This window comes from Haliotis asinina, chromosome 8 (genome assembly GCF_037392515.1).
Source record: "Haliotis asinina isolate JCU_RB_2024 chromosome 8, JCU_Hal_asi_v2, whole genome shotgun sequence".
In the NCBI taxonomy this organism is placed as follows: Eukaryota; Metazoa; Mollusca; class Gastropoda; order Lepetellida; family Haliotidae; genus Haliotis; species Haliotis asinina.
Genome location: NC_090287.1, coordinates 22,167,939 through 22,193,057, shown reverse-complemented (window position 1 = coordinate 22,193,057; position 25,119 = coordinate 22,167,939). Strand labels below are relative to the sequence as shown.

General features: G+C 38.6%; 2 protein-coding genes across 3 annotated transcripts in view; one reads left to right on the top strand and one right to left on the bottom strand.

Annotated features, from left to right (window-relative positions):
- Positions 1-279: 279 nt before the first annotated feature.
- On the top strand, positions 280-12,139 carry LOC137293896 (tubulin--tyrosine ligase-like). Of its 2 annotated transcripts, XM_067824689.1 has the most exons (8): positions 280-581; positions 2,965-3,043; positions 3,769-3,992; positions 4,939-5,071; positions 5,923-6,123; positions 6,387-6,480; positions 7,235-7,353; positions 11,284-12,139. In XM_067824689.1, the coding sequence occupies exons 1-8, from the start codon at positions 407-409 to the stop codon at positions 11,390-11,392; spliced, it is 1,134 nt and encodes a 377-aa protein (XP_067680790.1). In that variant the 5' UTR covers positions 280-406; the 3' UTR covers positions 11,393-12,139. The 2 variants fall into 2 exon arrangements, with proteins under 2 accessions (XP_067680790.1, XP_067680791.1); XM_067824690.1 differs by lacking the exon at positions 5,923-6,123 and having other exon boundaries at positions 283-581; positions 11,284-12,135.
- Positions 12,140-13,175: 1,036 nt separating this feature from the next.
- LOC137293987 (nuclear RNA export factor 1-like) overlaps positions 13,176-25,119 on the bottom strand; it is a 29,979-nt gene continuing 18,035 nt past the window's right edge. The window contains exons 16-24 of the mRNA XM_067824894.1: positions 21,886-21,932; positions 20,497-20,558; positions 19,542-19,657; positions 19,163-19,205; positions 18,718-18,790; positions 18,432-18,489; positions 17,731-17,885; positions 16,103-16,163; positions 13,176-15,188 (exon numbers count right to left, since the gene is read on the bottom strand). Coding sequence (XP_067680995.1) covers positions 15,150-15,188; positions 16,103-16,163; positions 17,731-17,885; positions 18,432-18,489; positions 18,718-18,790; positions 19,163-19,205; positions 19,542-19,657; positions 20,497-20,558; positions 21,886-21,932 — 654 coding nt within the window. The 3' untranslated portion in view covers positions 13,176-15,149. The remainder of the gene's footprint in view (positions 15,189-16,102; positions 16,164-17,730; positions 17,886-18,431; positions 18,490-18,717; positions 18,791-19,162; positions 19,206-19,541; positions 19,658-20,496; positions 20,559-21,885; positions 21,933-25,119) is intronic.

Below are 25,119 nucleotides of genomic sequence, written 5' to 3'. Positions count from 1 at the left end.
ACCATTTCATCACAAAAGTTTATGCATGACATCATTGATGCCACAATTTTCAAAAAGAAAACCATTTGGAAAAAAACACATTTCTGATTATCTGTCGTATCTAAAACAACCAGTACTTTTCAACACGTCACTTTTCGTTTTTTAGGCAGTGGAATTACGTTTGGATTAATCATCCACATGTAGAATGGGCAAATTCAAGAATACTGAGAAATAAGTATGTGCACACAATGAAAAACGTAAGGAAATAATTTGGGATTATTTTAAGTGGTATGCAGTTCAAATACAGAGAGTTGCCTCCCATGGTTTCTAAGCACGCACTTGGACCGCACGTAATATGTAGATAGATTTAAGTTAGCAATTAACTGTTCAGTGATCAGAGACAGTTTCATCATGTAGTTCCTCCTAAATGGCAGACCTTTCATACCTGTTTGTACAACGTGATGCCGGAAGCAGCGTATACACAGCTGTGGCAAAATACCTGCAAACAAGGGAAGATAAATCATGGAAGAAAGTGCCGAGGGATTCGACCCGGTTCAACTTGATGCTGGGTGACAGGAACAAGTTACCCTACAGCAAACTTGGTAATCGTAATTTTCGTTTGAAGCACGAATGATGTTGTTTTTGTAGAAAATGGTTACGGCGGCAAGGACTGAGTTACTTTTCTTCTGTTTTCGTAAAACTCCAAACCAATTTCACACTAAAGTAAAGCAATTATCTCTGTAGAATCTTGTGACTTGTGTGTAGTAAGCATTCTTCGAAATTATTTATAATTACAGACCTTTTTCGAACAGTATATTGTATAAGGTTAACCAGGAAGCTAGGTCAAAGTAAATACGCAAAGAGTTTGACTCTTCAAGTCAGTTCTTAATGAGAAACATGCAGGTGCAACACGAATTGCGTCGCCTATTCTCGCGGTACTTACGAATATCAAAAATAATAAATATAAATACATAAAAATAATGAAAAAAATAATATAAACAGTTCTTTTCGTATGTATGCTTGTTCTTAAATGAAGAGATTCCCCCTTCTAACATCTGCATCTTCTAACATCTGCTTGATCCATCAAGAGCTCGATGAAAAACATGGCTGTCCGCCGCTGACATTGTTAGGTGTTTCCTATTCTCGCGATACAACTAGAAAGTAACGTTATTAGGTGTAAGGAAGGGGAATCTTATTGAGAAGGTCGGGGGAAAGTTACAATTTTTCCAAGTTGGTTAAAACTCACGAATATTCTTTACACTGCAAAATTTGGGCCACTTCCTAGTTAGTGGTAAATGATGTAAACAACCACTAAGTATCACGCATCGGCGACCTCGGCAGAAAATGTGTTTATCACGAGAATAGGAGACGGCCCTTTATATATCAATGGTTAGAATTTTAAAGATCACATGCAGCCAAAAAAGGAAACATAATTAAAACACAATTATCACTTATTCATGACATATGAAATACCTTTCTGATTGTGAAAAAGTAAATACACAATATTATAAGTGTAAAATTGCGATAAAAAGTGACGATTTGGCAAGGATTCATACACCGTTGTCAAGCAAGAGTGACATCGCTGTAAGAACCCATACTGAAAGGTCACAGGATATACAATAAGAAGCTGTTATTCATAAAGAATGTGTATCGAGATGTTGGGTTTTGTAAATACATGCTTTCTGCGTTTGCATTCGATCCAGTAAACAAATACTGAGATCGTGAACTGATGGAAACTGTCGTTCATCAAAGTAAAAAGCAGAACTTGAAACGGACAAGTCATGTGTCCAATCCAGTCATCCGAAAAAAATGGATGCAGTTTGTGAGCAGCCCACAGACAGACATGTATTGACATGTCATGTGTACAAGTACAATGTATCACACCTGCCTCTTTCACAGAGACAGAACTCTGGTGCACGAGCCATAAATGAATGTATTTTGTTTATGGTGTATAGCCTCATAGGTGTTTAGTTCATATTGCATGTGGTCAATGATTGAAGTTGTGTAGTGCATATTGTCACCAGCAGACAGGCATGCAGACACATAGGTGTCAATAAACAGACCTTGAGTTTTGTGTGGTACAGAGATTGCTTGTCACAAACAACATGTTTTTTTGTGTTTCCGAAGACATGTATCAAAACATTTGAGTTTTCAAACTGAGCAACTTTTAGCAATGATATTAGTATTTCTAATGCTACACTTGCTTGAAATCTTCAAAGTATTGGACCAGTGTATCTTTATTACTACAGGCCCAAGATGCTTATAATCACAAGAAACATCTCTTATTCTCAAACTTTGATCGCAGTGATAATTCTTGCAGGCATCACTTGCTGTGTCTTTACAATTGACCTTCCAGATTCAAACCATGCAAACCTAATCACAGTCAGAGCTGTTGGGTGTGCACTCAAGTGTAATGAAAGCATTTTCATTGACCACTGGTTCATTTGCCGATATGCTTAGCCAGCTCTTTGTTTATGGCTTACAAGCCTGATAGGTGTTAATTTCAAATTGCATGTGGTCAGTGATTGAAGTTGCGCATTGCTTATTGTCATTATCAGACAAGCAGGCAGACATATAGGGGTCAATAAACCAGACATTGAGTTTTCTCTGTGACAGAGTCTGTTAATCACAATCAGCATGTATTTTTTTTCATGTAATGAGTACATTATTTGCTTGTTTGTATACACAACCAAGATTAGACTACTACTCACAAACTCATACTTTTTCCCTCAGCGTTGGTGGAAAATTAGTGAATCGTTTGAACTCCAATTTTTCTGGCTTTTTTTTATCGCATTTTTGTTAACTTTATAGGTTGAATTGGCAATTTTGTTGATTTGTTTTGTGCAAAGTTGTGTTTTATGTTGCATGTGACCTTTAAAATTTGATGTCATTCTGTCATGTAGGTTTTTACCAGTTGGGTTAAGTGCAGGATAGATAAACTGAATGCGATGAAAATGAGTGACCAGATATTTTGGTTAACAACAGGTCAGATTCGAGGTTTGACTCAGGTGGTGAACTATTATCGAGGCTCTGATGTCATCTGCAGAAAGGCATCTTTGGTCAGGTAAAGTACAGAGCTTACATTATCATATTCACATAACAATGAAATTGTCATCATGATCATTCAATAACACAAAGCGTTGTTCGATATAAAAATCCCAATCTTTCTCGCTTCTGTTCATTTTGTAAGCATAGGTAAGGGATATTTGCTTGTTTAAAATGGACAGGTTTATTATCTGCATATAAGGTTGATAGTCACCAAATTTATTTTTAGAGTTGTGCCTGGTTTTCCATTGAAGACTGATGCCCTAAAATATTACTGTGATTTTAAAATGTTTATCATTAACATGTGTCTTTAAACATTAATCCCTACAGTAAATCTTTATTTTGACAACCTGCATTTGGTGTCCTGCATGGATTTAGGGTTGTGAGTTTAATTTGTCCAGTTGTTTGTAAATAATTGAATCCAGACCAGGCAATCCAGTGATCAACAGCCTGAGCATTGAACCGTGCAAATGGTAACTGTATTATTGTCACATGTGTCAACCAAGTCAGCAAGCCTGACCACCCGATCCCCTTGATCGCCTCTTACCACAAGCATAGGTTACTGAAGGCCAATGTATCTAGCCCAGACCTTCATGGGATGATTTAGCGATGTGGACACTATGAATAATTTATCATGTCCTCACTTGATAATTTCTGGTTTGATGTAATGTGGCTAGAATATTACTGATTAAGACATGTAACATCCTGCTATTTGTGTTAAGTGGCCCTTAATTGATTTACCAGAACACTGAAAGACTACTGTGAAGAGAAGAAACTGCACATGTTTGAGTGGATGCCGACATCATTTGTCATCTACCCTCCTTGTGATCAGGAAGTGGTGGTCATTGGTGAGGAGAAATTTGTACGCCAGAGACGATCACGGAGTGACGAGCGGGACCAACTGAAGAAATGTGCCGAGAGAGAGCCACATGTCATATGGATTGCAAAGAGCTCTAATGGAGCTAAAGGTTATGTTAAATCTTGTAGGCTTTTTATAGAGATCAAACTTAACATAGTAAGTTGTAAAATACCTACTTGTGTTTCAGGTAACTCATGTGGCCTATTGTGTAATTTTTTACAAAATGTTCTAAACAGTGTCATCATGGCGGAAAGCAGTTATCAAGATATTCATGTTTTTTAACACATGTAGATAAATCAGATGTTTCTTCTACCTGTATCGTTGCTGTCGCTGTCTTGACTTCCAAATTCAAGAGATATTGCAGCAATCTTGAGACCAAAATAAACCATCTATGCTAAACCATTAAACAATATGAAACAATACCAACCCAGACATCTGATTGGTTCAATTGCTTCTCGTGGCATAAATAGAGTAAACAAATGCTTATGACAAACAGACAGATATAACAAACTGTTTTCATCTTCTGTGCTCTTGCTGTATGCTATACTTTGTGGAAAGGTGTAAAACAGGTTGTGGTTCCTTTGCGTTTGTTATAACTGTACGTTCCTTGTGGACTCTACGCGTGAAGGTCCCGGGGTAGAAAAGGCCTTCAGCAACCCAAGCTTGCCATAAAAGGCGACTATGCTTGTCGTAAGAGGCGACTAACGGGATCGGGTGGTCAGGTTTGCTGACACGGTTGGCATATGTCATCGGTTCCCAATTCGATGCTCATGTTGTTGATCACTGGAGTGTCTGGTCCAGACTCTATTATTTACAGACTGCCGCCATATAGCTGTAATATTGCTTAGTGCAGCGTAAAACTAAACTCACTCACTCACTCCTTGTGGACTCGCACTCTTCCCATAGTTCCATGGCCAACCACACAATGCCTGTATGTATGGATTCCACCAAGGTGGACCTGCTTCATGTTGTTCTTTTTTTCCCTACTTAATTATGCTGTGAAGTAATTGAAATACTGCTCAAAACCGACTCTGTCATGCCTCAGTCTGTTCCAGGAGATGGTATCCAGATCTCCAGTGATGTTGGCAGCCTGGTCCAGATGGTGGATAGTCAGAGGAAAGCCTATGTTATACAACGGTACATTGACTCACCTCTACTGTTGTCTGGTGGACGCAAGTTTGACATCAGGTAGGCTGCTGCACTGGGTAATACTGCACTATGATGGCAGTGACTGCTGTTCATTATATCTGTCCTGAAACAGGGTACAATGACATACAAGGAACCATGTCACCAAACCCAACAACCAGATACATTGAGATGATAAAGATTAAAACTGGCAAAGAAAACTGGGGACCCACTGAATACTCTTGAATACCCTCAGATAAAGCTCTGAGGAGGTGTGGATCTGGTAACAGGGGTCGGGTGCCTTGATTGCCGTGCTCAAATTTGGTACTGCTAGCATGCTTTGCAGAATGTAATACTAGTATTTGTCAGAAATAGCATTACACCAAACCAACTCACATTTCACCCAACCAGATATGACAAATGGATTGGGAAAATTGGAAACTATACTGGGCAAAATGAATTAGGGATGTTGGTATTTTTATGACTGACATTTTATCAGTGTGTCAATGAATAGTACATCATTATTCATAATTTCAAAATTTAAAAGTATACATAACTATTTTGGTTCAGTATATTTGAGTTAGTTGGAATATGAGAGTTGGAATACTTCTTTGAGCATCATGAAGACCTTTTTTACAATGAATTATGAGGAGTGTTCTATGTATATAAAACTTCTTTTATTGTTACCATGAGAGCTGTTTTGGTGTAGCTTCCACTTGCTTGATAAGAGAGATAGTAGCTACTCTGAAATGTTGCTCATATTAATGATAAATGAAGTCCGCATACAAAAAAGATGATATCCATAGAACTCTCTCCATTGTTTTTCATAGAGAGAAACATGAACTGTATGAACATCAGAGCTTGGTGCCAAATCCGTATTCTAGAGTTTAAACTAAGAATGCTTGTTGCTGCAGATGCTGGGTGCTGATTGATGCTACATACACCATATACCTGTATAGGGAAGGTGTACTGCGCACAGCGTCAGAGGAGTATGAGCCTGACAGACTGGACCATCTCACGGCTCACCTCACTAATCATGCACTGCAGCAGGAGTTGTCTGAAAACTTCGGCAAATATGAAGTTGGCAATGAAATGTTTTATGATGAGTTTGACAGGTGTGTTGTGAGTGGGGAATAATGCTCCTGTGTGTTAAAATTATAATGCAGTTACGAGCACACTTATGAACAGTAAAGAACAACCACTTTGATAAAACCGACAACTGCAGCGTGCTTGAGGGGACTATCATGGGAACTGTTTTTGGATATAAACCCATCACTGATTGATCTTGGATGGCAAAGGACATAGCATGCACAAAAAAAACAACTTTTGTTAGTGTATAAAAGTATTGATCCATGGTGTTATATCTTGTGTGTTGTAGCTTCCTCCAGGACAAATATGGAGTTGGCCTTGCCGCTGCCATCTTACCACAGATCCGCTCCATCGTGAAGACCTGTCTGGGCATTGTTCAGAGTGTGAGTAATACATACATGAAACATTTACTATGTTAACTAAACCACTGTCAGAAATATGGGATGGAGGCTGTATTGACAGAAGACCTGGCTACAAGTGCAAGGCATCGTTGTGAAGTTTGGTGGTTGGGTAGCTTCGTGGTTAGAGGTTTCGCTTGTCATGCCAAAGACTCGGGATCAATACCTGAAATGGATACTATGTGTGATGCCCATTTCTGGTGGTAATATCAATATTGCTAAAAGCTAGATAAAATTATACTCACTCACTCATTATGAGGCATTCAGTGTCTCTCCTACTGTTTGATGGCATGAGCTGCCAGATTTCTGTAGGCTCCTGTCAACAGTCTTTGAATCATTTGCTCTAAATATTTATGAAACATATCTTTGTGTTGTTAATGAAAGATTTAATTATAGCTGAGTAGTTCAATTATCATTGATTCTTGAATAGACTTATTGTCATTATAAGCGCTGATTTCAACAGAATGTTTTTTAATGTTATATATTTTAAAGGGTTATCTCTTCATGGACGAGTAATAGTAGTTGTTTTGTTATTGATTCTTGAAGAGATTTACAGCAATTGTATGCATTGATTGATTATCCCCTGTATGGTATATACAGTCGAACACCATTGTCTCGATATTTATGGGACCAGGAAGAAATATTGACTTACCCAAATATCAACTAATCTGACTTGAGCATATCATCACATACCAACATGAAAGAAAACAAAAGAAAACAGTATATTATGTCTGCACAGAAACTGAACACCACAGGCCTGGACTTCTGGAGCTTCCAGTTGCTGGGGTTTGACTTCATGGTGGACAATGACCTCAAGGTGTGGCTGCTGGAAGTGAACGGGGCCCCTGCCTGTGCACAGTGAGTGACAAGACTGCCTGACTATTCAGGGGATTGGTTGCAAAGGCGATGTAGAGTGGGTATTTGGTCTGACTGTGTAGTCTGTTTGGTGAATTAGAAGAAGCACTCATTTTACACAATTTCTTTGTGAGTACACTGGAAGAAGTCTGACCTATTACAAGGTCAAGGACATATACATGATGGTATATTTCAGAAAGATGTCTGACCTTGAACAAGTCTAGGATATAAACATGATGGTATATTTCAGGAAGCTGTTGTCTGACTTTGTACAGGTCTGGTATAGATACATGGTGGTATATTTCAGGAAGACATCTGACCATGTACACATGTAGGATATAAACATGATGGTATATTTCAGGAAGACATCTGACCATGTACACATGTAGGATATAAGCATGATGGTATATTTCAGGAAGACATCTGACCATGTATACATGTAGGATATAAGCATGATGGTATATTTCAGGAAGAGGTCTGACCATGTACACATGTAGGATATAAGCATGATGGTATATTTCAGGAAGCCATCTGACCATGTACACATGAAGGATATAAACATGATGGTATATTTCAGGAAGACGTCTGACCATTTACACATGTAGGATATAAACATGATGGTATATTTCAGGAAGACGTCTGACCATGTACACATGTAGGATATAAACATGATGGTGTATTTCAGGAAGACGTCTGACCATGTACACATGTAGGATATAAACATGATGGTATATTTCAGGAAGACGTCTGACCATGTACACATGTAGGATATAAACATGATGGCATATTTCAGGAAGACATCTGACCATGTACACATGTAGGATATAAGCATGATGGCATATTTCATGAAGACATCTGACCATGTACACATGTAGGATATAAACATGATGGCATATTTCAGGAAGACATCTGACCATGTACACATGTAGGATATAAGCATGATGGTATATTTCAGGAAGACATCTGACCATGTACACATGTAGGATATAAACATGATGGTATATTTCAGGAAGACGTCTGACCATGTACACATGTAGGATATAAACATGGTGGTATATTTCAGGAAGACGTCTGACCATGTACACATGTAGGATATAAGCATGGTGGTATATTTCAGGAAGACGTCTGACCATGTACACATGTAGGATATAAGCATGATGGTATATTTCAGGAAGACATCTGACCATGTACACATGTAGGATATAAACATGGTGGTATATTTCAGGAAGACATCTGACCATGTACACATGTAGGATATAAACATGGTGGTATATTTCAGGAAGACGTCTGACCATGTACACATGTAGGATATAAACATGGTGGTATATTTCAGGAAGACATCTGACCATGTACACATGTAGGATATAAGCATGGTGGTATATTTCAGGAAGACATCTGACCATGTACACATGTAGGATATAAACATGGTGGTATATTTCAGGAAGACGTCTGACCATGTACACATGTAGGATATAAGCATGGTGGTATATTTCAGGAAGACATCTGACCATGTACACATGTAGGATATAAACATGATGGTATATTTCAGGAAGACATCTGACCATGTACACATGTAGGATATAAACATGGTGGTATACTTCAGGAAGACGTCTGACCATGTACACATGTAGGATATAAACATGATGGTATATTTCAGGAAGACATCTGACCATGTACACATGTAGGATATAAACATGATGGTATATTTCAGGAAGACATCTGACCATGTACACATGTAGGATATAAACATGGTGGTATATTTCAGGAAGACATCTGACCATGTACACATGTAGGATATAAACATGGTGGTCTATTTCAGGAAGACATCTGACCATGTACACATGTAGGATATAAGCATGATGGTGTATTTCAGGAAGACATCTGACCATGTACACATGTAGGATATAAACATGGTGGTATATTTCAGGAAGACATGTGACCATGTACACATGTAGGATATAAGCATGATGGTATATTTCAGGAAGACATCTGACCATGTACACATGTAGGATATAAACATGATGGTATATTTCAGGAAGACGTCTGACCATGTATACATGTAGGATATAAACATGGTGGTATATTTCAGGCAGATGCCTGACCTAGTTTCGTTTCACTCAAACTCAATGAATATTGCATCAGTTGTTTTACTGCAAGTTCTAACATTTTTGAAGTGCCTATTAAGCACACAAAAAGTTGCATTTACCTTTGAGTATATATGACCTCACCATATATAAGTTTATATACACCTGGAAATTAATCAAGCAACACCCCAATTTTTTCTATTGGAGCAACTTTGAAGTGTTCTGACAATCAAAATATGCCGGGTTGATATAGTTTGACACTTTTTTATTCAACAGACGATCTCTGACAAACAACTTAAAGGGAAAAAGTATCAAGACTTTGCTTTATTGCAACGAAATCCAAATTCTTAAAACTGTCTTAAATTCATGAAAAAATGGACACAATTTACTATTCATCCACAGACGTTGTTGTCAGGTGTATTAACACAAATGTCACATGGAAAGAAAGAACAGTCATCTGAGAGTCTGCACACCGACTTTCATCAATATCTAGTGTGTCCTCCCTGCGCACGCACCACCGATTCCAGACGCCTCCTCATTCCTTGGATGAGTCTCCGGATCTGATTCTGGGGGATCCTGTTCCACTCCTCATGCAGGGCAGCCGTCAATTCGTTGAGATTATGGACTGGTGGGTCTCTCTGCCTCACACGACGGCCAATAAAGTCCCACAAATGTTCAATGGGGTTGAGGTCAGGGCTCATGGCAGGCCATGGAATTCTGTCAATTGCATTTTGCCGCAAAAAATCATTTACAGCATGCGCCCTGTGAGGTCTAGCATTGTCGTCCATAAATATGGGTCTCGTTTCCAGAGGATGGTTCTCAAAATGAGGTACCACAGCCCTGTCAAGAACCTCCTGTTGGTAACGAACACCGTTAAGGTTGCCACGGATGGTAATGATATCCAACTTGCAGTTCATGGAAATGCACCCCCATACCATAACGGAACCTCCCCCAAAGGCCACAGTCTCCTGGATGTTCCGTGGAGCCATTGCTTTGTTCCTCTGCCTCCAGACCCGAGTACGACCGTCCACCATGTGCAGCAAGAACCGGCTCTCATCTGAGAAATGGACCTTCCTCCAAGAGGCAATGTTCCAGTGCAAACGGTCATTACACCAGGCCAGTCGGGCTGCCTTATGGGCTGGAGACAGTCTGGGTCGCTTGATTGGCCTCCTTGCCCGGTATCCTGCAGCTTTCAGACGATTCCGAACAGTCCTGTTCGAGATGGGTCTCCCTGGAAGCCACTCCTGTCTCAACCGAGAGCTCGAGTCGAAGGACCTGCGCCGTACAAGTCTCAGTAAAGCTCTGTCCTCCCGGACTGTGGTCTTCCTGGGTCTTCCTGGTCTAGGCAGGTCTTTAACTTCATTAGTGGCCCGGTATTTTTTCAAAAGTTTTGAAATTATGGAATGATGTCGTCCGATTTGAGTCCCGATTTGTCTTAGAGACATACCAGCATTCCTCATGCCGATTATTTGCCAACGAGTGGCCTCTGATAATTTCCTACGTGCCATGACATTAAAATGAATGAAAAACCGAATGCAATCGACAACCTGCGCTTGTAAACACCCCAGGGAAAAAGTGCATTTTTCGAAAGTTGAGGTTAAAGCAATGCACGTGCGCTGTGCAAGCTTCACGCGCGTCATATCAACCCATGAAAAGCTCATGCTGTATGTCAATACATCAAAATTGAATAATCAATCATCAAAATTACTTCGTTAAACTTTGTTAAGTTTTTATGTGTCTTTGAATTTGGTGTTGCTTAATTAATTTCCATATGTATATATGTCTATCAAAATGTAGGGTGTTCCTGTACTTTTTCTTTGAAGTATATATACATGATGATATATTTCAGGAAGCTGTTGTCCAGTCTAGTCCAGAGCCTAGTGGAAACTGCCATAGACCCACTGTTTGTTCCATATGGTCAGGTGCAGTATGGACCAAATCTCTTTGATCAGATCTGAGCAATTCCATTCTCTCGGAATCAAAGCCCAGGCTGTGGTATCAACATGTATGAATGCTGGTGAAATGCACAGCTGAAGCTATAATATCAGCTTTACAGATACCAGTGAATGGCTGCCCAGACACATTTGGGTCCTCAGGTGTATTTTTTAGCGTTACTCTCTGCAATATTACAGAAGCCTTGGCCAGACAAATCTGTGATTAATGTTACGAGCAACAGAGCGTATGATGACACATTTTAACATGTTGCTGAGCAACCACCTCATTCATTTAGTCTGTTTAGTGATTAGCATAGATTGTTTGGGAGGTCTCTGAAACCCAGTGAGGCCCTCACACTCAAAATAAATCCATCAAACACTGATAAGTTTATATTCATTGTTTTTATAAATCTTGTTAGACATGTGGTAGCTTCTATTAAATCTTATAAATCACTTCCAATTTTTCATCATGAACAAAAAGAATTTGAAGAAAACATACTGCTTTAGTATTTAATCCAGCATCCATATGTAGAACAAATCACGTTGGATCTCCTGTTCAGAAGCAGATGTTTTTTTGCCAAATATACAAGGTACATGGGTTTGTCAAATTTAATTATCACTGAAGTGGTCAAGAATTACCTGTTATCATCTCCACTGTTGCTTGTTATTCTTTTATTATAGCAAACATCCATTGATAAACATTTCTTTATATCTTTCCTTTAATGTAAGTACACATGGAATCTTTAAATAAAAATATTTTTTACCATTCCAGTTTTGAGGTGATTTATTTCATTAGAAGACGGCATGTTGACTAGAATTCTGTACTGTTTTGCCAGTATGATTTGCTTTGACACCCCATGCCAATAATGTGACAACGCAGTAGTTCAAACAAGTGTCTCTGTTCCAGCTGTGTGCAGGACATCTAAGTTGTGCTAGCACTCCCACACAAACCTTTTTGAGTGTTCTGTGCAGAGTTAAAGACTGACAAGGTATTCCCAGATCGTGTTAACATTAACATGCTTACAATCAAAACACTGAATCCCAGAATTATAGGACAAAATTAACTCACTGGGAATTGTGGAGATCCAGTAAATTCAAGAATAATCTTAGATGTAAGCATTATTTGGAAATTACCATGTATGATAATAATTCGCACATGGTTAAAAAACATTGAGATACTTTGTTATCCAGAGCCAATATTTAAGTGGGAAACTTGACAGGACTTTGTTGTCATTAGCATATCCTGACTGCTATAACATCATTTCTACGTGGCAAGCCACTTCCAAAGCCTACACAAGCATTACTATATCACAATGTCCCCAGGAAACTGTACTAATGAAGATAATGTTGCCAGGCTTGTGTGGAGCACAGTTGTGTAGTGTTTAGCATGCTGGCCTCTCATGCCAAATCCTAGGTTCGAATCCCGGTGGAGAAATCAAATATTTGTGACCTAGGTCTCATACTGTGTTGTGTTGGTGAGCAAGGCACTTCATCCACATTGCACTCAGTCCATCCGGCTGTTTAAAATAGGAACCTGAGAAGTGGATGTACGGACCTATACGGCCACACTAAGTAACAGCTTTGAAAGTACAATTCCGTAAGGGTAATAATGTAATGCATCCTCTTGAATTCTAGGTGCATAAAATGAGCATTATTATTATTATTATTTATTGTGTGTCTCATGATCTCAGCAAATGGTTTGTCTGGCCTCCGGTACATTTAAAGTGATACAACTAGATAGCTGACATCAACATTATTAATACCGAAAGGAAAACAGGGTTTCTTTCACAGATCAACAGAACATTGCTTTTGTTTGCATGGCATTTATTTATGTACATATTTCAACAATACTGTATATTTATTTATGAGCTGAAAACAGAATACTAATGCCTCAGCATCATATAAAACTATTTACATTTGTACAGGAACATTCAGTCTGTAATAGATGCATCATAACACTTACATCCCGACCAAATCTTATGGGTTCAATTGATGGCATGTTCACAGGGCATATAATACAGTCATTGTGAATCAAATACACACAACATGGCACTTTCACACATCTTGTTAAATAACAAGTCTACTGAAATCTCTATATCAACACCGAAATATTTTCCATACAAAGCTAATCTCCAAAATTCTGAATCTATTCTGTTCAGATGGGTTTTCTTTAATTTACTTGGTTAACAGATTCAGCAAGCATAAATTTCTTACTATTCATAATTTAATCATTATGTTTCTTGTTTTTTTCTTGCATAAACTACCATACAAAATGTCAATGTGGTCTAGAGGGGTACACTTTTCTTTGAAATTCTTCTTTATTTCTCATTGTAAATTTCACAAATACTGATGTTAATTATCAGACATGTCAAAAGGGGTGATGTTTCATGTTTTTAGGAAGCATTTGTAATTTTTGTATGAGCTTATTTTTTCATAATGAAAGACCACACAAAGTGAGAAAAATCATTTTGGTCATGGACTTGCTCATAGATGAAAATTCTGCCCTATTCACTTGTTTTAGTCAGACCTCTGACTGATCACAATAATAAATACAAAATATCGCAAGTACAAGAAACAAAAATGATAATTAAGTCTTTGAAGGGCATTTAGAAGTGAAATACATAAGAATGAAGATTTTTATGGATATCAACTTCTTTATATGAGAGCACAACATTTCGGTGTTAATGCTTACTCCGTCATCAATTGATGAAGGAGTAAGCGTTAACTCCGAAACGTTGTGCTCTCATATAAAGAAGTTGATATCCATAAAAATCTTCATTCAAAAATGATAATTGTCCGCAAAAACATGCCTGGTAATTTTTGTGCTGATATTTAAGATTCCAAAAAGGTATATTTTACATTTCCCATGAGCCCTCATCCATTCTAGGCCTTAACCCTTAAATGTTTTAAGTAGGCAAACAATCTGTAAACCAAGTAATTGACAGTATTTGTGAAAACAAAACACTGGTCACTGGTTTCAAGGAATTAAATTTGTAAGAAACATCTAATGAAGTATCAACAAAATAGCACTGTACTAGTGTTCCAAATGATTTCCTCATGTCTATTTCTACACCTTAAATTTGCTTTATCTTAACATATGTATTCCTCATGTAAAGAAATTATGAGAAAAAAAATCAATGCAAATAACTAACACTTACAAATACAAGTATACGAAAATGATATTAATGTCTTTTAACAAGTGACACACCTTATCATACATAAAACTTGTATAATTTCTGTTACAAAGTACATGATCCTTTCCCTTAACTACTCTCACCAGAACTCACTACTTATATAAAAACATTACGCAAAATCAACAAAATACAACAAATGTTCGAATAAAAAAATATTTTTCATCTTAAAAACACTTTCAACAATTCCAGTGAAGGTAGGGAAATCTTCACAAAAATGATCTGGAAAATGGACAATTGAACCCAACATTTATTTGCTCAAGCTTTTTGATTGTCATTTCTGAAAATGACCAGTTATTTACACAATAAAATGTACACATATACACAAACTACTATACACTTCAAATAAGGGAATTTATCACTGACAAGTTCTTGTCTGATCTGTAGACAATAAACAAAATCCATCTTTTAGGTTCTGATTCTGCTACTGTCTTATTTCCATCTGGGAAATAAGCGCATATTCACACGTTCCTGCACACTGTCAGTCAAGGAGGTTCTTCACTCTTCGTGGCAGCAGAAGCTTGTAATGTTACTCTCAATGCTGAGGCATGTTATAGATAACCATGAGGATGACGGTAGTCAAGCTTCTCTCATTTCACGAAAGCCATGGCTGGAATCCGTCCTTCACTCTGCAATATCAAGTCATCTTTTTATACAACCATCTGCGTCATGTCAAGAATGATTTCTTTAGGGTTCATACACAATAGAACTGAACGAGTTTAGTTTGACGCTGCACTCAGCAATATTCCAGCTATATGGCAGCGGTCTGTAAATAATCAAGCCTGGACAAGACTATTCGGTGATCAACAGCATGAGCATCAATCTGGACAATGGGGAACCAACGACTAGTGTCAAAAAGGTCAGCAAGCCTGACCACCCAATCCTGTTAATCGCCTCTTACAACAAGCATGGGTTACTGAAGGCCAGTATTCTAACCCAGACCTTCACAGGTCTCGTATCATTTGAACTTTAGATAGTGTTCATATTAAATTGTTATTCATAAGACTGTAGCTGGGAAGATACTTCACTAAATGATGTTAATACAATATTGGTTATCAAACTATACAATATGCAAATGGGATACGATGCCATGTCTCAATTCATTGAGTCTGTTGACCCGATTTTATCTGTAGCCTCTTACAACAAGCATGGGTTGCTGAAGACCTGGAACTTCATGGGTGACACACTTCAAAGGGTGAATCTGGGACTTGGACCCAGTGGTCAGTAAGTGCAATGGTGACAATGTGCAAGCAAGAATGTCCCACTATTTCTTTATAATCAAGCCTTCTGAAGTCTTCTGAACATGCCCTCTACAATTTGGCGCAGGATTCAGTGCCAACATTATGGCACTGCACAGTGAACTGCAGAGACAACGCCACAGTATGTATAATTTCATCTATACAATAATGGATCCTGCCTACATCACATCCCATAAAAACAAATGAAATCGTATCTATTCAGTATCTTTGAGTCTTAACTTGGATTTTGTCCACTGCAGCTGCCACACAAACACATGAATCTATGGGCTTTGCTGTATACATACATTGAGTTGAGTGAAGACAGCAGCTGACTTCTCATAGTCCCAGTTATTTTCCTCCAGACATCTACAAGAACAAAGATCACATGCATATATTGCCTACTGATAAGAAAACAGTGAAAAAAATGGTCTTTACTGTTTAAGGTCAATTTCATTTCTTATGATGTCTTCAGCAAAAGAAGAACCTAAAGTTTCACACTAATGGAAGATCACATCCTTATTATGGCAGAATGTGTTGACAATCTGTTGATTAAATGGGTGTTTGTTTAATGTTTAACAATGCATGTAGCAATATGACAGCTTTCTGTAAATAACCTGAAAATCCAGTGATCAAGATCATGAGTATCGATCTATGCAATTGGAGTCAGTGAGTCAGTTTAGTTTTACGCTACACTCAGCAATATTCCAGTTATATGGCGGCGGTCTGTAAACAAATGAGTCTGGACCAGACACTCCAGTGATCAACAGCATGAGCATCGATCTGCGCAATTGGGAAACTATGACATGTGTCAGCCAAGTCAGCGAGACTGACCACCCGATCCCGTTAGTTGCCTCTTACGACAAGCATAGTCGCCTTTTATGGCAAGCTTGGGTTGCTGCAGGCCTATTCTACCCTGGGACCTTCACTGGTCTCTATGCAATTGGATATAATTATAAGTGTCAACAGAGTCAGTATCTTACTCTCCAACTTTGTGCAAGAAGCATGGTTTGCTGACAGACTAACTGTTCTTCACAGCTCATTAAACAAGTGAGTCAATGAATTCTGTGTGATTCTTTTTTCATCCATATTACGATGAATTGGTGTTGAAGGGAACACCAAACTGATGCAGGTCTTTCATGATTATCACTTTCAACAAACCCAGTGCATGGGCATGTTGTTGAAAAACCTAGAAAAATAATCATGGCAAATCTGGAATCAACCCCCTAGTGTCCTTCAGGGTCTTCTACAGTAATTTGAAATTGGGGACACCCTAAATATTGAGCTTACAAAACTGGGGTTACAACAAAGACACCTTGACTTCCATACTTATGTTAGAACACTGTACATGCTTTGATTTCTTGCTGCACTGGTTGAGTTACATCCTCGATATCTCCAGGGTATATACTCTAACAAGTCACCACTATACCCAGGACGTATCTATGGGTTGGCAAAAATAAATTTATTACCTCCCTTGGCTGGCTTTACATCCAATCGGGTGTCTACGTTGGGAGTGTTGAGTGAACCAATCACAACTCATGTTTGCTTTTTGAATCATCTAACTGATTAATATTGGCAACATAAAACATGCAGAGATTCTCTGAAAGAGGTAGGAGGAGTTCTTGCATATATTTTAAGCATCAGATCTATTAATCTGTCTATATAATTTTACCAAAATCTGATTCACACTGCAGGCAAACCTCCATGGCTGTGAATGTTATCTTTGTTGACATTGGCAAGCTGTAATGGTGGCCTAGCTGATTGGCTAATGTGAGAATGTGGAGCCAGCAAAGGGAGATAATACAATTATCTGGCCGCCCCGTAGTGAGTAGGGTAATGAAGACACTTATCTGAACCTATACCCTGGAGATATCGATGATGGCTGAGTTAATTATAAACCCAAACAAGGGTAATCACAGCTGATGAAAGTACTTACTTTCCTGACCAATCAAGGTTCATTCCAGACTGTAGTGAAAACTTCTGGATCAAAGTTTGGTGGTCCAGCCCTCCAGAACTTGTGGACGGAAGTTCAGGGGGGACACCTGTCACTGGACTAGATGAAGGGGTGGGGCCAGCACTCTTGAAGGCATTCTACAACATATACAGTATTCTCTGTATTACAAACAAGAGTCTTCAGAAAATGACATCCCCCCAGCCCCCAAGATATGTGAAAACTATATACTGATGCAGTGACTTAAGAGAAGAGTCATGTTGAAAATAAAGTTGGGATCATATTTATTATAATGATGATAAATCCAATCAAGGGTGAATCTGAATCTAACAGACACTGAACAAGGCAGGCAAGTGAAAGATTAACATGTAAGCGAATGAGACAGTTAATGTTTGAAAATACTTGAGTTTGAGAAAAAATGGCATGATGGCAATCACATAAGACGAAAGCACTTTTGTGATCTAAACAAAACCTGTTTGGTGCAGACAAACCAAGGTTACAAACAGTGTGAATCTGAAATTTGAACCTTGTGTTTGCAGATCCTGGCATGTCTAAGAAAATCAACACTGATCAGTAAATCTAGGTACTTTAAGACAAACTAAGTTATACCAAAGTATCAGTAAATCTAGGTACTTTAAGACAAACTAAGTTATACCAAAGTAATAGGAAGTCCGGCATTGTCTTACCTGCATCTGTTCTGTTGTGGCATTGCTGATTGTTAACAGATCATTGGTTATCACCATCCTGCAGACAGACAATTACATATCACATACACCATAAACATGTAACAACCTTAACTTCAAGCAAAGTCCAAAACAATCTAAAGACAAGAAACATTTATTCATAGAATTAAAACAACTTATTCTGGAATAGATGTCAAAAACAGCTGAAACACCTTGAGACCTGCCTATATTCAGGTTATCAAAATCCAAAGACAATGAACTGGCCTCTGCAGTATTAAGATGCACCTACCCACTTCCTGCTGGCACTGTATAGAAGACTCTGTTGAAGGCTCTGATTGGAGGCTTGTCTGATTTGCTCTCACCTGTCAAACATAACAGTTTCTCAGCTTGTTTCTGACATAATGGCTGGTGGCATCATACCTAACATTTCTTTTGTTCAATAATATGGCATCGGCCTTTCTCAAAGTGACAACATTTAGGGGATTTGTAGGTTCTTGTTGGCAGGTTTGCCGATGTGCAAGTGCAGGAAATTACTGTTATTTGCAAAATATAAAGGGATACAAATGGGTAGGAGTGAAAAAAGAGGAAAACAGGATGGGCAACTCTGGAGTCACGTTAAAGGAAACAATGTAGCATATATTATGAATAACACCAGTGCTATCACATACACAGAATTCTGCGCATTCGCAGAAAACTTTTCATCCTTAAATATATCTTTGAAATTGACAACTTACTTTCTTTGAAAACACCAGACAGCGCAAATATGAGATGTGTGTTCTGCAATATAAGGAGAAATGGCATGACATTTTTTCTATATACATATACATCTGGAGATTCACATGCCAGAGACATGCTCACCAAACTGCCTCCTAACATTATTGCTGAACAGCTTTGAACATTTTCCTTCAGTGATGACCATTTCCTGGTGTAAGATGACAGCAAACTAGCAAATAGGTAGGCAGTGGAAGTATCATACAGCCCAATATTTGACAATATCTTAATTCTTGTAACCAAATGAAACTTTCAGTTCAAGTCATGAACTTAATGCAACCAGTTCAGAATGTAAATAATTAAGGCTGCACCATTTACTGCGAAAAAAACACCCATACTTACACTGGCATGACTGACGTCAACGATGAAGGAGTTAGGATCATGGGTTGTCTTTGCCATCAGACACAACTGCGACACAACTGACAGCTTCCCCTGCCGTAACAACTTATCTCTCCTTTCTGCAACAGTTAAAAAAGAAGGTAAGATACCAAGCCAGTACTGAGTGCAAACTATTATGCAAGTGACTCCAAGGTAGACAGTGTTGTAGATGTTTTCAGTATAATGTTGCCCTCAGAAAGTGTCATCTGAATGTGGGTGGGGCCACGAGCATGGGTACTGCCCTTACCAGCACATAAGCAAGGGTGCTGTCTTTACAAGCACATGAGCAAGGGTACTGTCCTTACAAGCACATGAGCATGGGTACTGTCCTTACAAGCACATGAGCATGGGTACTGTCTTTACAAGCACATGAGCAAGGGTGCTGCCCTTACAAGCACATGAGCATGGGTATTGTCCTTACAAGCACATGAGCATGGGTACTGTCCTTACAAGCACATGAGCATGGGTACTGTCCTTACCAGCACATAAGCAAGGGTGCTGTCTTTACAAGCACATGAGCAAGGGTGCTGTCTTTACAAGCACATGAGCATGGGTACTGCCCTTACAAGCACATGAGCATGGGTACTGTCCTTACAAGCACATGAGCATGGGTACTGTCCTTACAAGCACATGAGCATGGGTACTGTCTTTACAAGCACATGAGCATGGGTACTGCCCTTACAAGCACATGAGCATGGGTACTGTCCTTACAAGCACATGAGCATGGGTACTGTCCTTACAAGCACATGAGCATGGGTATTGTCCTTACAAGCACATGCTTGTATAGCAGGAGGAAGAAACCCTGAAATGTGGAAGAGCAACAGCAGCTCATGCAATCAGGGTATGACAGTATGTCATTTTTTCTCCACATATGCTCACAGTAGATTTCAACAAGTGACACTTCAAACTTTGTACAAACCTTGGTCTCTGCACTTTAAAAGGTTCCTGCTTTCAGGGATGTAGTCATTCAGTGATGCTTGCCTGAAAGAAAGCAAATACAAATTGATTACTTCATAAACTTCAAAGATGTTCACTGATGAAGAAATGGTAAAGGAATAATCTTTGGGATATCAACAAATGTTACGAATGGATGTCTTTTCTTTCTTTTACAAGTGGAAGAGGAGGGAGACAGAGAAATCAGACAAACAAGACTTACTGTGTGATGTATGACCCTTCCTGTTTATTCAATGTCAAAAATTAACACTCTTTAATCAGGTCATATGCATTTTGTTGATACAGACTATGGCACAACACATGTTCATAAATAGTGTAAAACGATTCATATAATACCGTATCAATGTGTCTCACTAATTGAGTATGTTGATACGGATTATGGCTCATCTGGACAAGTGTTATCAACGCTTTAGGCCCCATTAGCCAAATCCTACTCTTTATATGTGAGAGACCTGTTTTAGACAGAATCTGGCAAAGTGAGGACCTGCAAATTCTTTATTATTTACACACAACACTTCTAGGCTAACACTTGCCCTTTGATCTGATGAATGATGAAGGGTTGTTAAAGCCAAAACTGGATGTACTTTGAATTTACTTGATTCATGGGTTTGTCTGAAAATTGTTGTGGTTGACAGAAGCAATTGGACACTGGTTTATTGTTAATTTTAGTGGATCGTAGTAAGTGGTGTCAAAGGGGCAGTGATGACTTTTGATTGAGTATGTCCCCTGCTTGCCTCATGTTGTTTTATCAGGGAGCAGACTGTCTACAAACAGTATGGATTACTTTGACATTGCTTTTGCTTGTCAACAAACTAAAATATTGGTCATGTGTGTTGACTGTAACATTTTTCATCTCTGTTGGTGGTTAGAAACTTTGTCAGATGTGTATTTGTATTGTATGTGGAGTTGAACACTTTAATGTTTTGATGCTAGTAACATCACACTGAACTCTAGATTCCCTTATTTCTTTATTGCAGTCAATCTATAGCCAGTGAGAACACTTGTATGGAATTGACACAAATCTGCTCTGAATCTAACTAGAATACAGATACTGAATTTCCATATATGAACATGAGAGAAATAAATAATTGTGAGATGAGAAACTGCAAGTGTTGCTGTTTCAATGTGAACATGGGAGACTGAAACAGATTCTTTAAATTACATGGGTAGTACTGATGAAAGGCAAGTATCTGCACAGAGTGAGTGAGTTATAATTTAACGTTACCTCAGCAACATCTGCCCAGAAATGTCATGTGTAAATAATAAAGAAGTTGAACAACCATATCAATTGTCTTGTATTAATTAATCTTAAGCAGTCTGTAATGGTTACAGAGTTAACAAATGCTAAACTTACTTGTAGTCATTTGCAGGGTTGTACGAGGCTGTCATAGAGAATAACGCCTGAAAATGCACACAAAGTAGATATTTCTATACTGAATGAAGAGAACCAAAACAGTCTCAGCTGTATCAGCCCAAACCCCACCCTCAAAACAGGACATGGGGAAAAAGAAAAAGATTGTAAATGGTCATTCATGGCCCCACAACACTTCCACACTAAAAATTGTGGCTTTGAGAATATTTTAAAAATCTGCTCAGATGTATCACGGCAAAACTTTCACAGGTTTGACTTTCAAATGGTTCTTTGTTCACACTTATCCTAAAACCAAAATACAGTTGTGCCCCGTTTATCCGAACACTTGTGTTCTTATTGAAATTGTCCAGATAAGCGAATTTTCGGATATCTGAACCAAGGGTCATATGTACAAAGAAACGTACAAAGAAACAAACATAGTAAGCAGACATAATCTTTATTGATTACACATAAACAAATATCAGTGCATACATAAAATGTCTCATACCTATCCGTGCAGTTATGCTCACTTGAAGAAATCAGTTTTCTGGATATCTGAGGTTCGGATAAACGAGGCACAACTGTACCTATGAATTCTTACATCTTACAAATGTTACTTAGAAGAATGAAGAATGTAATTTTCTGAATAAATTAATATTTTCTACTTATCCTGACTAATGTTTATTTGAATGTCTCCATCTTCTATCCGAAGTTTCATTGGAAACTTAAATATCCCTTGAAGTTCCCTTCTTCAAAAGAGGATGTAAAATCATACTCACCCACACGTCCCTTTCCTCCATATTTTGGTGCCAATACTCGTCACATGACTAGCCATATTTGTCATTCTCTACATAACTTTTGCAGCCCAAACACCGGAATTTGCAGGGAAATCCAAGTGACATGAAAGAGGGGATGGGGGAAAAGAGAGGAAACCGGGCTGACCTCACAGGTCAGGATAAGTAGACAATATCAATTTTATTCTGAAAATTACATATTTTCATGCTAATGTGCTTGAAGTATCTGACGAATTGGTGGCGGATTGTGCCACTTCATGGATACTTCCTTGTCCCCTCCTTGTCTGTGTCCGTTTTAAATAAAGCTTGTGAGCTCTTACTGGACACAGATATAAATCCTGAGAATCATGTGGTTTGAGCACTGCGGATCATGTGAATTTGTGGATAAGATTGTCCTGGCAACTGATTTTTAGGAATGAAATCCTACTGTAATCCCTCGTGTACCAAGTAACGATTTGTGGAGTCGAACCAAGTTCCCAATCCAATGCATGAATCACTGGCATCTGAGCTGCCATGGCTAGGACAAGTAAAAATATTGTCTTTTGCGTCAAAAGAGCAAAGGATGCCCAATCTAATGGTTCGTATTCCTGTACAAAACAACATTAAGATCCCAAGCTAGGCATTTGAATTTCTGTAGTTGATCCTCCACTTTGAACGAGTGCAGTAATGCCAGTAATTCTGGTACTTTGGTCAGTTTGATGCCTGATTTTGTAGATATAACGGTACTAAGCACAGCTAGATAGGTCGACATAGTCAATCCTTTTAATTGCCTTGTTTGATGCAGATGACATTAGTAACTCGCTACTTGAGGATGAGATGTTTTTGATGCAGTAAATCCTCTGCGCTTTGCATCAGCTTCAAGTCATATCCATTTGTCATCACACAAAATGTGCGTGGACCTGCATAGTGCAAAAGTATCTGCTTTTGCAGCCTTTGCCAAATATCCTTGCTTTTTCAACGTTTTGAAACTATGCATACTGGAATGTTCCTGGATTCTTGTGCGCCTGTTTGGTGTGTGGATGTACTAACAGATTCCTCCAATCTAGTAGCTTTACTGTCGGATTTCAGAGTTCTTGAATGAGTACAGGAAACCACATTCTCGCTGGCCAATCAGGTGTCAGTTGTTGTTTGATTTTGCTAGTACTTGAGGTATTACTAATGGTAGTGGAAATGCGTATGCTGAAAGAAATGCGTATTCCTGAAAGAAGAGCTGAAGGTACTTGAGGGAAGTCGTCGATTGTACAAAAAACCTCCATGCATTGAAAGACAGGATGTATAGATGCTGATACTTCATCACAGTATAGAAGGTCTTAGATGTAGGCCAGCGACAAATATCCCTGTCTGATGAGTCATCTCTTTTCTTCTGAGAGTAAAGTCACAAGTTCTCCGAAAAGGTTTATTGAATATTGTTTCCTGCCCGAACATCGGAGATCTTCCTGTATTCGAATACAATCATAGATTCCTTTGACGGAAAATCTAAGTGTAACCCATTAGCTATCCACGAAGTTACTTCCTCGCTGGAGAAAATAACCTCTTCTTCTTCAGCCGAGAATCTATCTAAGGCGCCGTGACCACACGTATCGCTGCGTGATTGGCTGAATGGTGGTGAATAATCATAATTTACTTCCCTTTGCACAACTTCCATGTATTCGTTCACCTTCCATCCTCAAGCTGATTATTCCTGTGAGCACTTGGTGAAGTCCTATATCTGCGTAAAAACTGATCCAAGCATAAATCCTCAGCACGTAATTCCTAACGTTAATCCTTTAGATATATGTCCCTTCGTGCACTACCTTTCCTTTGATCCATTAAGGTCATCATGCATTTGCATGAACTGTTCCATGAAGAGCCTGGGATCACATTCCTGAACTGAACTTGTAGACCTTTGTGAAGGTGAGTATTCTTCTGAGACTGCAGATGCCTTTTCTGACCTATGATGTGGGTGCACATTACTGGCAGAGCTTCCATCCTTCGTTGAATATGTCTGCGCCAAAGGCAAATTATCTGGTGATTTATGTAGTGTAACAGTTGCATAGGAGTCCTTGCCTTTGTGACAGGTTTTGATCTGGTGATGAAAGATATTTCTGGCAGAGGTAAAGGAGGTTCATAAAAAATTTCCGCTTCACCTGGAGGCACAATATTCTGCGCGAAGGAACAAACCTTCACACTAGATGACTGGTGGATAATGTCTTGTCTTGTACCTTGCATGTCTAAATATAGCCAACAAATATTGATTAAATTCTTCAGACAATAACTGTTGACAAAGATCACAACAGACATCAGAAGCACAGACCACAGTACAAGACGGACATAATCAGTGTGAATCGGATGCTGAAAAAAGGTATCTACAACTCAAACAAGTTTTCATCAAAATATAAACAAAGTATGAACCATGGTTACAAGTAGCAAAAACGTATAAAATATGTAATTTCTACAGAAAGTT

What these genes read in the sequence shown, in the direction of transcription:
- LOC137293896 (XM_067824689.1), top strand. Translation starts at nt 407, where the DNA reads ATGGCAGACCTTTCATACCTGTTTGTACAACGTGATGCCGGAAGCAGC. An exon ending in GAGCTCTAATGGAGCTAAAG is followed by an intron (nt 3,993 to 4,938) that starts GTTATGTTAAAT and finishes AGTCTGTTCCAG; the next exon opens with GAGATGGTATCCAGATCTCC. An exon ending in GGACGCAAGTTTGACATCAG is followed by an intron (nt 5,072 to 5,922) that starts GTAGGCTGCTGC and finishes TTGTTGCTGCAG; the next exon opens with ATGCTGGGTGCTGATTGATG.